The sequence below is a fragment of the Apus apus genome, chromosome 2 (genome assembly GCF_020740795.1).
Source record: "Apus apus isolate bApuApu2 chromosome 2, bApuApu2.pri.cur, whole genome shotgun sequence".
Lineage (NCBI taxonomy): Eukaryota > Metazoa > Chordata > Aves > Apodiformes > Apodidae > Apus > Apus apus.
The window spans coordinates 58,465,164-58,481,308 of NC_067283.1; the positions used below are offsets into that span (position 1 = coordinate 58,465,164).

Below are 16,145 nucleotides of genomic sequence, written 5' to 3' on the forward strand. Positions count from 1 at the left end.
CCACAGACAGCAGAGGTAAAGCACACCACAATGAGAGGGGGCTGTGTGTCAGTCCCTGGCTGGGTGGTAGAAGAAGGATAGGCCTGCAGCACACAAGGAAACAGCCAACTTTCTCTTATCACACTAGTCATATTTACAGCTCAAACTTCACCTATAATTGCAGCTGTACAATATATTTCAATTCCCTACTTTCAAAGACCTGAATGCAGACAATAGAGGTATTTTTTCATAAGCGGAATATGATCTTAAATGTAAAATAAACTTCCAGCAGTCAAATATTTCTTCTTGAGAGCATAGTGTTTATGAAACAGCAGGCCCTTCAGTTGCCCTGGAAACTATATTTGTAAAGGGCCACAATCTGTATTATCCTGGAAGCTTTTTAACATTTGCATCAAAAATTGAGAAGATGAGGACTTTCAGGTAATATTTATTCATTTAAAAAAAGCAGACTTCACTTTAAGAAGGTTGAGTGGTGTAATTTTTTCCCCTGGCTAATGGTAAATGATCTTTCAAGAAGCAAACCAAAAAAAGCATGAAGTCGTACTTTTGTGATGTATTTACTTAAAGTCAAAAACGACACACTTAGGATGTTAAACTTCCTGGTGAGGGTTACACAGAGGACTTCTAAACAAATAAAAGGGGGGGGGGGGGGGGGAAGGAAAGAAAAGAATGCTAAGAGTTTAAGTACTAACAACATTTTTGTTTAGTGCTGTTCATAATGACCATGAGGTTGCATCCAGAAACCTCCATCAGATTAGCACCTACTCTGTAATCACAGAGCAAAGATCTCCTTAGAAAAAGCATCAAATGCAGAAAGCTAAAATTAGCTAGGCAGGAAAACAGTTTAGTTCAAATACTTAATGGACAAAAATACTCTTAATTTTAGGAGCAGGGAGAGCTTTACTTTTTCCAAAAAAGCTCTGAAAAACTGCAACCCTTCAGCTACTATTAGAGGTTGACAAATTGACATTGCACAGAACACTATGCACAGAGAGCAAATACACTTCTTACTGGTTTTGAATGTAAAAACTGAAAGTCTACAGAGGAATCTTGATGCTCATACTCAAGCAAACCCACCACTGAAGTTACTGGGTGAGTTGCTTCAACAATTAAGCAGAACAGCCAAAGAGACACCCTTTGATTTTTCTCATTTCTGCATCAATTTCTTCTCTTGAAAACTGTAAGGAATGGAAGCTGCACCAGGATGAAATAGTCTTTTGCAGGTTTTGCACAAGTAGGAACTGAGGATAAAATGCAGAAATTTGTAATTATGGCCTATGTAATAAAAGAATTCAGAAAAGATAGCAAAAAAAGAGACCTTTTCCAAGTAATAGAGATGATTAAAGAGGAGTTGAGGAAAAATGCTTGAGAAGTCTGTGCAAGGACACCAATGAGGAAGAGACAGACAGAATGAAAAATCAAGAGTTCTCTTACTCATTTCCTTTAGAAGGCAAAAACTCGATGAGGAAAGAGAAAAAATAGAAAACAGGCAGAATACTTCTTTCAATAACTTTCAAAATATATCTGCTCTATCTTTGTCTAGGTGATTGTATACCTTAGAGTAGCATTTCCAATATTTAAATGTAATATTCAAATAGCAAAAACCAAGCACATTTAAAGTTTCGCAACTGAAAGCAGACAAGGGGGGGGAAAATGCTAATTTTTCAATTTTTTGTAAAACAAAGCCACTCATACTCCTCACATCACAAACTTCTCATTTATTCTTTCATAATTTTTATTTTTCTGCTAAAGAATGTCTCAACTGTGTGCTGTCAAACATAGAGCTACAGTTAAAAGTCCATAATCTGCATGGCAAGATTTTTCTAACTCACAATTGCTTGTGAAGCTGCTGCTGGGAATTATCAGTTAGCAATGGGGTAAAGGACAGCTTCCCTTTTCTTTTTGGTTGGACTAAGCAAAGACATGCTCAAGCTTCCACTCAAGCTGGCCAGGTTTTACGTTACAAAGCAAAAAGAAGCCAAAATCCTCTGCAGGTAAACCAATGTATTGCTTCCAAAATGTCTGTTAATACTGATTTGGAAATGACATACAGGAATTAAAATAATATTTGCAGGAAAAAAAAAAAAAAGCATTTAAGAATATTTTTTCAGATTTCACACTGCTTAGTTTTAGTTTCTTGCCATTATCAGAATCAGAACAGAATATACTCTGGCATAAAACTACTCATCTTTATCTCAGCATTGTATCTGGTACACAGAATTCTAATGACTAGCCATAAAAATGCACAAATTATAGCTGCTTTCTTCTAACATGTGATGGAAATTCTTCAACCTTGGGACTGATTTAGGGTCAATGTGACTTCTGCTACACTAAGAATCATGGTATTTACCCAATGTGTTAAAAGTCAAGCACAGCAGCAGACTGTAAAACCCTGGAAGGATGTTTGCCTCACGTTCTGTTGTTATGCATGTTAATGCAACTGATGTAGAGACCCTGTGAACTTTCTTTACGATTCCATGTAAAACATACATTATTACCTCATAAGCAATCTTAGCAAAACAACACTTGTCATTGCCAACAGACTAAGAAAACTCGAAGTTTGCTGGGCTTGCTGAGTTACCAACAGTGACGCTATATAAAAATCTCGCATTTGCATCTCAGAAACTGGACTATTGGCATCCGTCTTTCTTACACATTCAGTATGCACCACTGAATAAAACCATCAACATTTAGGATGGTGCACAGGAAGATAACTGTAACTCTGCAGTGCATTACAGATATCAGCTTTAGGATTACTCTTTTTTTTCAAATTACAACTTCAGAAAAAGGTTTTCAACTGTTGTACAATCCAGTTGTAAGTCTACGAATTTTCAATCTTTTTTTTTTTTTTTTTTTTTTTTTAATAATGGAGTATGCCGAGTTGGAAGGGACTCATCAGGAACATCGAGTCCAACTCCTGTCCCTGTGTAGGGCACCCTAAGAATCACACCATGTGCCTGAGAGCATCATCCAAATGCTTCATGAACTCAGGCAGGCTTGGTGCTGTGACCACTTCCCTGGGGAGATGGTTCTAGAGCTCAACCACCCTCTGGGTGAAAAACCTTTCCCTGATATCTAACCTAAACCTCCCCTCATGCAGCTTCCTGGCACTATCCCGAGTCCTCTCTTTGGTCACAGGAGTGAAGAGGCCAGTACCTGCCCCATCTCTTGCCCTCGTAAGAAAGCCATGGACTACAGAGAGGTAGCCTCCTCTTCTCCAAGCTGAATAATCCAAGTGACGTTAGCCGCTCCTCCTAAGTGGAATGGCAGCAATTACCATACACAAGGGTAAAGTAACCAAAATAGCACCTGATACCTCCCTGAGAAGATAATTTCCTTGAGAATAGTAGATACTGGATTATATACCTGTCAAATCGTTACCTTTACAGGACTAGCATGTAAGACATTTCATAAGAAAGCAAATTTCTACCTCATTTAGGTATTGTATCTTTTGCTCAAGACAAGGAAAAATCATCATGATCAGTAGCCAAGCCCAGTTCTTCAGTATACAATCATGCTGGAGACATGGGGCTTTTGCATTATAACATAGAGATGTGGAACTACGGTTCATGAGTGCAGACTCACTGTCAAGACAGATGAAGACTTGAGACCGAATTTTGTGCACACTTTGGGAAATCAGGACAGATCAGCATTATTTCTGCAGTCATCCTCATCCCAGGAGAATGTTCCCTCTTCTGTTTTGGGATAAGTTTGGGAAAGGTCACTGCACCAAGAACTGCAGTAGTCAGCGCAAAACTGACAGGACCTGGTTCCACAAAAGCAGCAGCAGAAAAAGGAAAAAGGCACACAGAGAATAATTCACAGCTTTGCAAGTGGTCATCATCCATTTCAGTACTCTGTTAATTCTAACTGTAAAATACCATTGTAAGTATCAACTGTAACATTTTTCAGCATATTGTCATAAAATCCAAGAGTGAGAAAGGTGTATTTTTCATGTCCCTTTACCATAGACAAACTAAGAAAATCCTACAGCTTACCCTATACATTGCCCACCAAATAAATATCTTAACTAGACATAAAATTTGCACTGAATAGTCAGTGGGTATTCATGAACTCATTAACGATTCCCTTTATGTTTTTGTCAGACATCAAATAAGGCTAGAAATAATGCTGTTGAGATAAAAAAAGCCACGCTGAACAATTTTATCAGTCACCCTCTTCTAGGCTTCAAATTTAGCAATTTAGCAGTTTTGCAATTGAACTGATTAACAGCCCATCAAATGAAGCTCACTATCTCCTCTTAAACATCATAATCCTTTGATATTCCAGAGGATATTCAAGAAGCTGTTATAAGAAGAACATGTATTATCCATTAGAAAAGCACATTACTCTCGTAGCGAAACTGTTTCAAGCCATTGTGTTAATATTAATCAATATTGTGAAGTGCAGTTTAGAAAAGGAATCCCCTTTTCAGGCTGTGGTCTCTTCAATGGAAAAAATCAGACTAATATTTTCAACTGTGTAAGCAAGAAAAAATGAACTATTGATAAAGAAGTTTATTTTGACTAACAAGTGGGGCAAATTAACTCAGCTACAATCTCCTCAATCAACTGCTGCCTAAAACAGACAGAGGGCTTCATGGAGAAGGCCAAATTAGCTAATGTAAACTTTCCATCTGGGAGAACTCAAGCAGCTATCGTTCACCACTGTACATAACTGGGAGTGGGAAGAAGAAAATCACATACTGAACATAGAGATAATGCTCAGTTTGTTTCTGTGCTTTGAAAAAGCGTCATTATTCCTTGTATTTCAGAGCTAGATGAATGACAGAGCAGTTTTGTAGCTAATCCAAGCATGAACCTAGTTTTCACTAGGCTTCTTAAACTCCCACAGCCCTACTACAGATTATTTGCATTAAACCAGCAAAGATCAGCAGAGATACTAACACAACAGTTGCTGAGTTCAGCACCAGGAATCGCACAGGAGATCCATGAGGGGTCATCCTCAACTTTCAGAGCATAACATCTAAACTCTGTGACCCATAATCCCAGGTGAGGGGTAGCATCTAAATCTTTGACAGCCATGACAGCAGTGACTAGGAGTCTGCAGAGCAGACTCCAGAGACAATCTCCAACAGTGAGAATCTCATCCTGATAGATTCTCTTACAGGTCTCCTTCCCATAAAGAAGAGGCTCCTTTCCACTGCCATAGTTTGATGTCATGAGGTAAACAAATGTATCCTGACTTCCTACATAGTTCACATTAAATGGTCTGCCCTTTTAGCTAAATTAGTCTGGGATTTAATTATTACAAGTAAGAATAATTTTGGCACATCACATACATTTCCCCAAAGCCCTTTGAGGTAGTATTTGATGTTTACAAGTGAAATGAGGCTCAAGTCTATATCCTTCACTTTTGGATGAACATTTATCAATTTACCTTGAAGCTCCATTTTGCCACATTGTATTTTACACATTAACTGAAACTTTGTACAGAAAGAAATACATTATTTACTTAGAAGGCACAGGCCTATTCTTAACTTCATATGAACAAATTTCACAAGTTCTGCTCAAGCACAGTGGTTTTTCTCAGGCTGTTGATAATTCCAATTAGGCATATATTTATGTGAATCTCTTTTACAACTCTGTTTATTAGTGTTATTTTATTTCCTAACTTTGTGTAGGTGGATAATTACTTTAATCTTCTAAGAGAGAATCATGAACAGATTCATGGAAATTAAAAATTATTTCTCTGCTATTGTAGTGGAAAACTGTCAGGTTGACTAGAAGCACTCAATTTTGTTTGCTAACCACTGTAAAGAACAGGTAATTATGTATACTTCTATTAAGTTGTATAAGCGGATGCACAACCACTTATTATTTAATCCAATAAAGAACACCTTGCTCCAGAGCAAACATCTGAAAGGTGGTGTTACAGTGTTCTATGTTTTTCGTACTACCCACACTTACGCAAACAATTTTGTGCAGTGTGCATCTCTGGACGACAAAGGATGTCTCTTATGCCTGAACCACAACTAAAGAAGTAACTGTATTTCTGACAGCTTTGTCACACTTTATTGCCTGCCTTAGAGCCACACTAGATCCACATTTCTGGGATTTTTGCTATCTCGAATCCTGCTGGAGAAAGCACCTTTTCTGTATACATAATGTTTTTGGTGGATTTGTTTCTCAGGAATTAGCTCATGTGGAAATTTATTACATAATAAATATTACTGTATTATATTTATTGTACATTTGTATGAATTAAAATTTATATTATATTAACCTGCACTGAAGCCAAGTGCTTTGCTCAGATTGCATGCTGTTGTCTTTGGTGATTCCAGATGAAGAAGGAATAGGTAGACAGAGTATTAACTATGTTGTTTCCTCAAATTCCTCCAGGTACATGTCTTAAAAATTTGAAGCAAATTTCTTCCATGAAAAGTTTCCCAGAAGAAGAAAGTAAGAAAGGAAATCACATACTTCAGAAATTTTAAAACAAAACATATGGGTTACACTATACTACTTGGTGGTCACTCAGACACATCTATCCTAGCAAGCTAAAGACAGAGCTCAGCCTCAAAGAATGAACCATGCTCTTCCACTTGCACTGTTTCCTTCCCTTTCCAACAGCAAGGAGTTAATACTGCCTGACTTCCTCCAGCCAGCAATGTTCAAGACTTGTAAATCACATTTAATGCTTAAATTTTCTTATACTATGAATTAATCACACCATCCTTTTGCCCCACTCATAAAAGACTTTGTAACAATTATTCCATATTGGCATCACGAGGAGCTTACAAGAAACAAGGAACAATGCAGTTCTGTCTCATCTCTGTCTTTCCATACATGCAATTTGCATTTAGTTATATTTTGTATTATTTTATTCCTGTAGGGAAGACAGGAGCATATGGCCTTTTGCATCTAAGAAAGTACAAGAAAATTACTAACCATGAGAGATAGAAAATGTTATTTTATGCTCGCTGATGTTTTCTGAAATGGCAACAGCAGAATTTAGGACCTAAGAATGCAATGCATCTAAACTGACAGAATGAGATAAGAAAAAGCTAGAAAGAAAACTTCCACTATAGTCAGTAAAGGCCATCTGTTATAGACAAGCAGACATTCAGGGCTGCATTTAAAGTATGTGAAAAGAAACTGAAACCTGCCCTAGCAAGATGTTGTGTCACAGTGGTTCTGGCCAGCTAGGTACTGCACTGTAACAACAGGAAAAGAAAATGGGGGGAAAAAAATCAGATGATTGAATTAAAAGACAACTATTCCCCATTGTCAACATTTTATCTTATGTGTTTAGCACTCAGTATGTCCAAAATAACATGTTGGGAGGAGAAGGGGAGGGGAAGGGAAAGGGAAGAGAAAGGGGGAAGGCAAAGGAGTGGGGGGAAGAGGAAGGAGAAGGGGAAGAGAAAGGGGAAGGGGAAGAAGGGGAAAGGAAAGGGAAGGGGAAGGTAAGGGGAAGCAGAAATTAAGATTAACTTTGGCATGACAATAATAATTCCTTGTGATATTCCAGACAATTATCACACTAACCTGCAAAGAGTTAAGATAAAATATAATTTTAAGTATTAAAAAAAATATTTAAAATAACTGTTACCAGTTTCTCCACATTATCCTTTTCATACCATACCCATTTCCAATTACAATTATGCAACTTGCTGAATCAGCAGAAGTGCTAATCATACCAATAAATAAATACATGCATAAAACCAGTTTTAAATACAACCAGAAAAATACTAGAACACTTACTTCACCACACTGCTGAAAAAATATATGTTTTTCCTGAGTTTATGACAGCACCTTTCTTTTTTCTGCTCTTTCTTATTCATATTGGAAATTTGGTTTTCACAAAGACTTTTGTTATGTGTGCGGGCATTTCATTCATGTATGATTTGCTTTTGAATTTTCTGGAAGTAAACATACAATTTTAAAGAATATGGGAACAAAACTATTTAGAAGGACAAAATAAGTTATTTAACAGTAAGTCATGAAACTGTGCATATGCCACCCATGAGTAATTTCTGCAAGCAGCCTTTGCCTTCTTCACCCTATCTGGCTTTAATGTCTCTTAACACCCACTCACTGCATCACAACAAAGACTAAGGCAGGGTTCTGTATTTCTGTAACTGCTTGGAAGCACCTAACAAACATCTGGAGGCTGTACAGGAAAAAAAGAAAAAGAAAAAGAAAAAGAAAAAGAAAAAGGAAAAAGAAAAAAAAAAAAAAGCACATAAACAGAAAACCTGGAGTCCAAGCTCTGAAAACTTCATTTGTAGATTCAGACATCTGTGGATATCTTGTCACATTATACGGCATCAACATTTTGTTAAAATATTCTAAAAGAAGTTAAAGAGTCCACTAATGTCACCAACATGCTATTGGTTACATACACCATTTACATGCTTATCACAGTGACAAATAAGACTTGCCAAACCAGCTGGGAAGTCAGCCTGCCTTTTGGCATTAACTATTCCAAATAGGGTCAAGTTTGCCAACAATCACTTTGGATATTTTTAATATTCCACTTATATATATATACCCATATAAAATAGAATCACAGAATCATTAATGTTGGAAAAGACCTCCAAGATCACGTCCAACCGTCAACCCAACACCACCATGCAATGTTATACGTATCTATTACTAAATTTCTCTTAAGAAATGAGCAGGACAGATTAGCAGATTGGAATCTTTCATTTGATGAAAAAGCAGTTACTGAGAGGAAAGATGAACCTCAAATTCTGTCACATTACTTCCCTGGCTCTCTTTGCCTCCCTGCACTTGCGTTCCTCCTCTCTTCTTGCTTTTACACATACCTGTATCTCATAACATGACAAGGCATGACATCTAATGATGGAGAGAGCTAAACAAGCCTGTTGTCTCCACAGACCACCCACAGACAATACCATGCTGTGAGAAAGCTACTGATTGCAGATCTCACAACAAACTTCTCCCTGATGAGCTGATCTATTATTTTAATATGCTGAAGTTCAGCATTCATTTATATGAATGGAAAACATGCCATGGGACTCACTCAGGGTCTGATTGAGCACTATTGAAGTCCATGAGGCTCTTGTCATTCAAAGATTTGCATATAGTGATTGCTCAGTATGGAACAGAAGATGTGCATCCAAAGCCCACTTCAGAACAAATCCCTTAACTTGGCTATGCCCATTTTTTAATTAGTTGAACCTGAAACAACATTAAGTGCTTCGTCTTGCTGACAACTTAACTTGCCAATTTACCTTAAATGGAAGTTAACAGATCTACACCCAGGCTAAACAAAAATACAATAAATTCACTGCCTGAATCACTCACAAATCAAAGGCTTCTTTAACAGAACACTGGCCTCAGCCGCTGGTGCATATGCTTCTACATGTCTGGATACTGCAGAATTCTATTTAAAAAAATAAACTTACCCATGTGCTTGGGACCAGGGGGCAAAGGGTTGGGACAAAGAACAGAGCCATTCATGCTCTTGCAGCTCTGTATAGAGCAGTGCAGCCTTCCAGTCCATCCTCCCTGACAGCCTGCCTGCATGCTGTGTCTACAAGCACTGGGACAGGCATGATAAATCCAGTGGCTGGGAAGCAGAACCAGACTGTAAGCCAGCATCCATTCTAGCTGTAACAAATAAGGTTGGGCTACTCTCAGGCTACTCTCAGGCCAGGCAAATAAAATTCCAATGGTGCAGCCTATACACATATTTAGATCTCCAATGATTAAGAAACTGTTCTTTGGAAAAGAAAAAGCAACTTCTCATAGAATCATAGAATATGGTGAGTTGGAAGGGACTCATCTCGACCATCGAGTCCAACTCCTGTCCCTGTGTAGGGCACCCCAAGAATTACACCATGTGCCTGAGAGTGTCATCCAAACACTTCTTGAACTCTGGCAGGCTTGGTGCTGTGACCACGTCCCTGGGGAGCTTGTCCCAATGTTCGACTGCCCCATGTGAGAAAAATCCCTTCCATTCAACAATACAGTCTTCAAATTATAAGTCTTTTTGCTTGCAAATATGCAATGAATTAATATGTATTTTTGTGTGGCACAAGTTCACAGACCAGTTATTTTGCTTGACTCAAAGCTGGTTTCTGCCTCTTGTGATCAACAAAGCATACCACTCTGGGGACTGCATACAAATTACTGAAATTACTTTGTTGGGGGGAAAAGGGTGATGTAGAAGAAACGTGTGTTGCATTAGCCATGAGTCCACTATTTCTATGCATTTTCAAGCCAGTTTCTTTCCTGTTGAATAACAGTTAAAAATTCTGTGAAGAAAGTTAGTTAGCACATTTTCACTCTTAAAAGTATTTCACATTCAGGCCTTAGGTTAGATAATTTAGTAAGCAGGCATTATTGTCAGCTTCTTTATGATGTTCATCTCGAATAGCAGATGCCACACTGAGCTGTAACCTGATATCAAGGAAGACCTGCATCAGGGCAGCCGGATAGCCTGGCTTCCCATAAGGCCTAACTGGTACTCCAGTAAAAATATCTATCTTCAGCCTTACTCAAAGATAAATACACTAGTGTTTCTAGGATCCTTTTGGATGCTCTTAAGGAAGGCTCCTCTCAGCACTCCTGCATTTCATCTGCTCTCCCCCTCATGGAAACTCTCAATCATGCATTTAAAAATAGACCATCAGATTATCTGTGCAGATCATAAAGCTCAGCTTATCTGTCTTTTCCCCTTCAAAATACACACTTTATTTTGCCCACCTGCTCAGCAGTGTGAAGCCATTAATAATCCTGTTTGCCTCAGTAACCCCACTCTTTTGATTGTCTCTGTGTATCTCCATTATATATGCTTGTATGTGTGTCTGTGTAAGCATGCAAGAAGGACGAAGGAATTCAGAGTTCTGGGCACAAAGGTGTACAATTCTCCTTATGGCAGTGTTTATGCCCATGCCAACTGTGTGTGCATCCTAGCATCCCAACACAGCCTTACACAACCACAGGAGAATAATACAAGGATTCATCAGAAGTAATGTACTAAGTACTTTTATTAAGCATTAAATTGTTGTTCAACACCAACCTAGACTCCAGAACCTATGCTTCCCCTGAGGGCAGACATAATCATTAAATAGTAGGGAGGACACAAAAATTTTTCACTTTCTTTCTTTCACTGTGGTTCAGAGGCACCACATACCAGAACCTTAAGCAGCAAACCCCGACTCCCAGCCCCAGGGTTACCCATACGTGCATCTCCTCATCCTTCTCTCCCTGCCAATGCAGCCCATCAGGCCACGGAAGCCGGAGAAAGCCCTGCAGGGCTAAAAATAGATACTCGGGGGAGGAGGGATGAGTGCAGCAGCACGTTTCCAAAGATGCTTGCTGCAGGGGGAGGTTTTGCTGGATTAATTCAGAGGGAAAAGGAAATCGCTAGCAAGTTGACTGACAGGGTAATGCCTGTGGAGGGGCGGCAGCTGCCTTGGGGAAACTGGGGGAGGAATGCTCTGCTCGCTCTGAGAAGCGCTGGGCGAGTTTCCTCCTTTGCGTATCCTACCTACTTCACATCGTTTCTGCAGAGTCCCCCTGAAATGGACTGTGGGCACGACGGGTGCTAAGAGCGACAGGGAGAATACGAATGAACTCGAAGGAAAGGTTATTAGCACACGCAGCTTATTGTCTATGCCAAGTCTGTACTGAGCCAAGCGGTGTTATTTATAAGCATTGGATATACCCTATGCATGTGACGCCCCGAACCCGCCTCAGCGTGGGAACGGTAGCGCTGGCTCCCCTTTCCTTCTGCCAGTTTTCCATCGAGAGACAAAGCCACTCTGTCCACCCGTTCCTCCGGGAAACTTTCGAGAACTGCAGACACCGCAAACGTATACTCGCCCCTTCCCCGCCAGGGAGACACCGAGCACTCCCGAGTCACCGTCTGGCACCGAAGCCACCCCGGCTGACCGCGTTGGGGGGCGGCCTGCAGCCGTAGCCGCTCCACGCAGTGAGCTCCTCGCCGCTCCGCGCGGCTCCGCGTTTCCGTCTCCCCCCACTCCCTCCCCAACCCCCCGCCCCCCTCGGTAGTCGGTGACGAGCCGCGCGGTTGTGCAGTGCTGCAATGCCCGGCCCTCTCTCTCACCGTTCTCCAGAGCCGCTGCCGCTTGGCACTGACGGATGTAGCGGTGACGATGAGGTGGGAGACAGACACCACCAGCCCGAAGACGATGGCCAGCAGGGTCCGGACAGGCAGCAGCGAGTAGGAGATGAAAGTGACGAGCATGAGCTGCCACATGCCCTGCTCCGGGGCGCTGGGGGGCTCCATGCCGTAGGAGGCTAGCGAGAAGGGGCAGCAGAGGAAGGAGAAGGTGAAGCTGAAGAGCAAGGTTAGCTTGACGATCTGCTGCAGCTGGGTGACCTGCAGGTATTTGACATTGGTCACGATGAAGAGGGAGAGGAAGATGATACAGTGCACCGGGTGCGAGCCTTTGGAGATGGTCAGGCTGGGGCCGGAGAGCAGTTCCACCACGGCCAGGCTGGCGGTGAGCACGATGAGGACGGCCAGCGTCTTCAGGGTGGACGTCTGCTCCAGCTTCAGGTTGTAGCTCTGGAAAAGCGCCTCCAGCTCCTTGCAGTCAAACTCGTCTTCGCAGGCGATGGCATCCAGCAGCAGCAAGGGAGGAGGGTCCCCCAGCCCGGCTCTCGCTCCCGGCGCCGCAGCAGCTGGAGGGGAACAGCAGCAGTGGCAGCACTTCTTCCTCTTGGTCTTGACTTTCTGAAACGGTATTTCCTCCATGTCAGTGCCATTCATAAACCCCGGGGAATAAATGCTCCTCCTGGTGTCCCCCACTGCCTCTCCTCCGCCTTGCTGCTCATAAAAGAGAGGGGGGCTGAGAGCAGGAGCCGCGGCTGCACGCCCGCCGGCAGCTCCAGCCACCGCAGCTCCGCGGACGCGGGCTTCGGGCGCAGCCCTCCAGCCGCCGGCCGCAACCCACGGAGCCGGCAAACGCCCCCCTCCGCTGCCACTAAGGAGCCGGGGATGGCTGGGACGGCGGGAGGACAGCCTCACTCGTGTTGATATGCCAACCTTCCTGCCGCTGTCTCTCTCTCCCTTTCACCCTCCTCCTTCTCCTCCTCCCCCGGTGCTCTAGGGACGTTAATCTCCTAATGACACCAAAACATCATCCAAAGGTTTGAAATCAAGCGGAGGAAGGGGTGGGAGCAGAGGGTGGGTGGAAGCGAAGAGAAGGGGAGTGGGGAATAATCAACAGGCGGGTCTCCCTTCAGATACCGCTATTTGGATGAGCAGGAGCTACGGAGAACGGGTGGAAAACGGGCTCCTGGGGAGTGAGCAACATTTAAAAAACCCACCGACAATAAACAACGACAAGGAAAAAATGATAACGAAATCCAGCCAGGGAACTGGGCTAGGAGGAAGAAAAGTGGGGCAACAAGGCCGGAGAGAAAGCAGCAGGCAGGAAAAGGCAGGGCGGTCCCCTTCCCACCCCTGAGAGCATCTCACCGGGGCTGGGGACTGAGAGGCGCCTGCGCACCGCCGGCTTCCAAAGCCGGACACGTCCTGCGCGGGGGAACCGTGGCTCAGGAGGTGCGGGGGGATGGCCCTCCCAGCGCCCCGCGTCCCTCCCGGCCGAGCACCAGGGCGCCTCCGGCTTTCCAGCTACACCCGCCTTCGCGCTGCGTCTGCCGCCTGACAGCCTTGTGGGGTCCGCCCGCCTTTTCATCGATTTGAGAAAATCTCTATATAAATACATATAAATACATGTAAATATACATGTGTGTCTAAATATATTAATATATATATATCAATGTAGCCATATAAGTGAATCCTGCTTCCTTTGAGAAATAAAGTCTTAGCTGCCTGAATAGACACAGCAATTTTAGTCATTTTGCCTTCTGGACTCCTGAAGTGGTTGGAAGAAGTGCAGTGAATAAGAAAATTTTCTCACAAAAACACGTTTTTGTGCGCACTTCTGCCTGTCTGGGAGTACAAACAAGTCCCTGGTTGTGGAGGGCTACTCTTGTGACAGAGCTAAGTATCATGCCACACAAAATTACACTCTCAGCCTCATAAAAAAAACTTGAATTGGGAGTCTGTTGTTCTTGAAATAAAACCTCCAGTTTTGCTTATAATGCTGCTACCACATACTACTATTACCAAGTTGCCACCAAAGAATACAATACAATATAATATTCTTTCCCGTAACCATTTAGTCTTATTTTGGGAATATGAGACTGATTCCAAACTCACTAAAGACTACAGAAAGGACTCCAATGTTCCTTTTGGCTCTGGATCAAGAATTTTGGAAAGTCAGGGCAAGGAGAATGTCAAATAGAAACTCTAAAAGATTACAAACATTTGACTCTTCAAAAGTATGACAGGAATACTTTCCAGAATCAAAGCAGAATTCTACTATCATGGGTACGTTGAAGAATTAGTTGATGATTTTTGTGTCAGTGATAAAAGATTCTGGCTTCGGATTTGGGCTGAAGAATTTTAAGATCAACAGCAGGCAAGGATTCTTTAATGTTTGTTACAGCTGTGAATGGTGTTAGTAGTTCTGGATAGTAAAGTAGCTTTAAAAAGCCTCTGATATATGATCTAAAGTAACATAGGATTTTTTTATGTTAATATTTTAGTATTTTATCACAGAATCACAGAATATTAGCAGTTGGAAGTGACCTCCGAAGATCATCAATTCCAACACCCCTGCTGGAGCAGGACCGAAAAACCACACACAACTAGGGCAGATCACTCAGAAAGGCATCCAGACAGGTCTTGAAATTCTCCAGAGGAGACTCCACAACCTCTCTGGGGAGCCTGTTCCCCTGCTCTGTAACTTTCACCGTAAAGAAGGTGGAACTTCCTGTGTTCCTTCTGAGTTTCAGTCCATTGTCCCTTGTCCTGTCACAGGGCACAAGTGAAAAGAGCTTGTCCCTGCCTTCTTGACGCCCAGCCCTCATGTATTTATAGACATTAGTGTTACTCCTAGCCCTCCAGATTCAGTATGCAGTCATCTTTTGAACCTGTACAGACCTCATTACAAAAAAAATGAATCAACATTGCTGGAGTTGGTGTGCTACAAATTCGAAATACTTCACACTTGAAACAATGACTGTTACTATGTGTTTGTGTGATCCCCCTCACGGTGGTTTCCTAGACTGTGACTTGAACCCTCAAGCCCTACAGCTATGTAAAAATAGCTGGTATTTAGATATCTGTAACTTCATTCAAGAAGTAAAAGAACCAAGTGCTGGAAACAGGAATAGATGTTTAGCTGAAAGATAATCAAAGAAAACAAAAACAGGCTTTATTTGTTTTGCAGTATCTCTAGTGTTAGGAAAGCTAATAAAATTTAACTTTCTGTTTACTTTGATGCATAAATTCACTTCAGTCACACATATATTAGACAAATACAGATTGTTAAATATTCATCTGTCCTCAGCCTTCTTCTGAGTTCATATATCTTGAGGGATAAATTAATATTTTACATCTCACACTATATAAGAGATGGCACCTAGCTACTCTACCCTAGGAACAACCTACTGGACGAGCTGTCATGCTAGCAGTTAGCATTTCCTTCCTCTGACTCTCAGCTTGCTGCTGGGAAAATGTAAGGTAATTCCCTAAAAGTTTAGTTTATTTTCATCATTCTTACAATCTTAGGTTGGATTAGTTAGTACATTCATACAGCAGAGAAGGCCCATATGTTTGAGTCATACACATCTCCATTCCTATTAGGTCAAGGGAAAGCAGTGAACTGTTGAAGCTTCATCATCCTTAGACACTGTATGAATATGAAAATGCAGCAGTGATAAATGAAACTCTCCCATCCTTTATACACTGTTTCACATCACAGGGCAAACACCTCATCTTATCCTGCATAGTGAAGAGCCCAAATTTCACCACCTGATGACACCTCAGAACCTTTGTCTGAAACAGGCATCTTATTAAAGCAAATAACCAGCCATAAAACTGCTGGAATACACTTGACACAGTGCTGAATTTTCTGACCAAAATTACCTGCTGCAAATGACAGCAGCCTGGTTGGAGTTTTGTTAACTGTGTTAACTGTTAACAACACTGTGGCCCGTATTGCACTCCTTGCTTTTTTCTAAGGAAGAAACATGTTTGGTTTTGATATATAATGTCCTCAAAGCCTGAATGTTGGCCAGATCCAAGCCAGCTCTTCCTGTTGAATT

At 41.7% G+C, this 16,145-nt stretch overlaps 1 protein-coding gene across 3 annotated transcripts in view; it reads right to left on the reverse strand.

Annotated features, from left to right (window-relative positions):
• Positions 1-12,735, reverse strand: part of ADCY1 (adenylate cyclase 1) — a 188,010-nt gene extending 175,275 nt beyond the window's left edge. For 2 of the 3 annotated variants that reach the window (XM_051612581.1, XM_051612580.1), the window contains exon 1: positions 12,067-12,735. In XM_051612581.1, coding sequence (XP_051468541.1) covers positions 12,067-12,735 — 669 coding nt within the window. Of the gene's footprint in view, positions 1-11,664 lie in introns of all 3 variants that reach the window. The other variant, XM_051612579.1, reaches the window with a different exon arrangement.
• Positions 12,736-16,145: the final 3,410 nt, after the last annotated feature.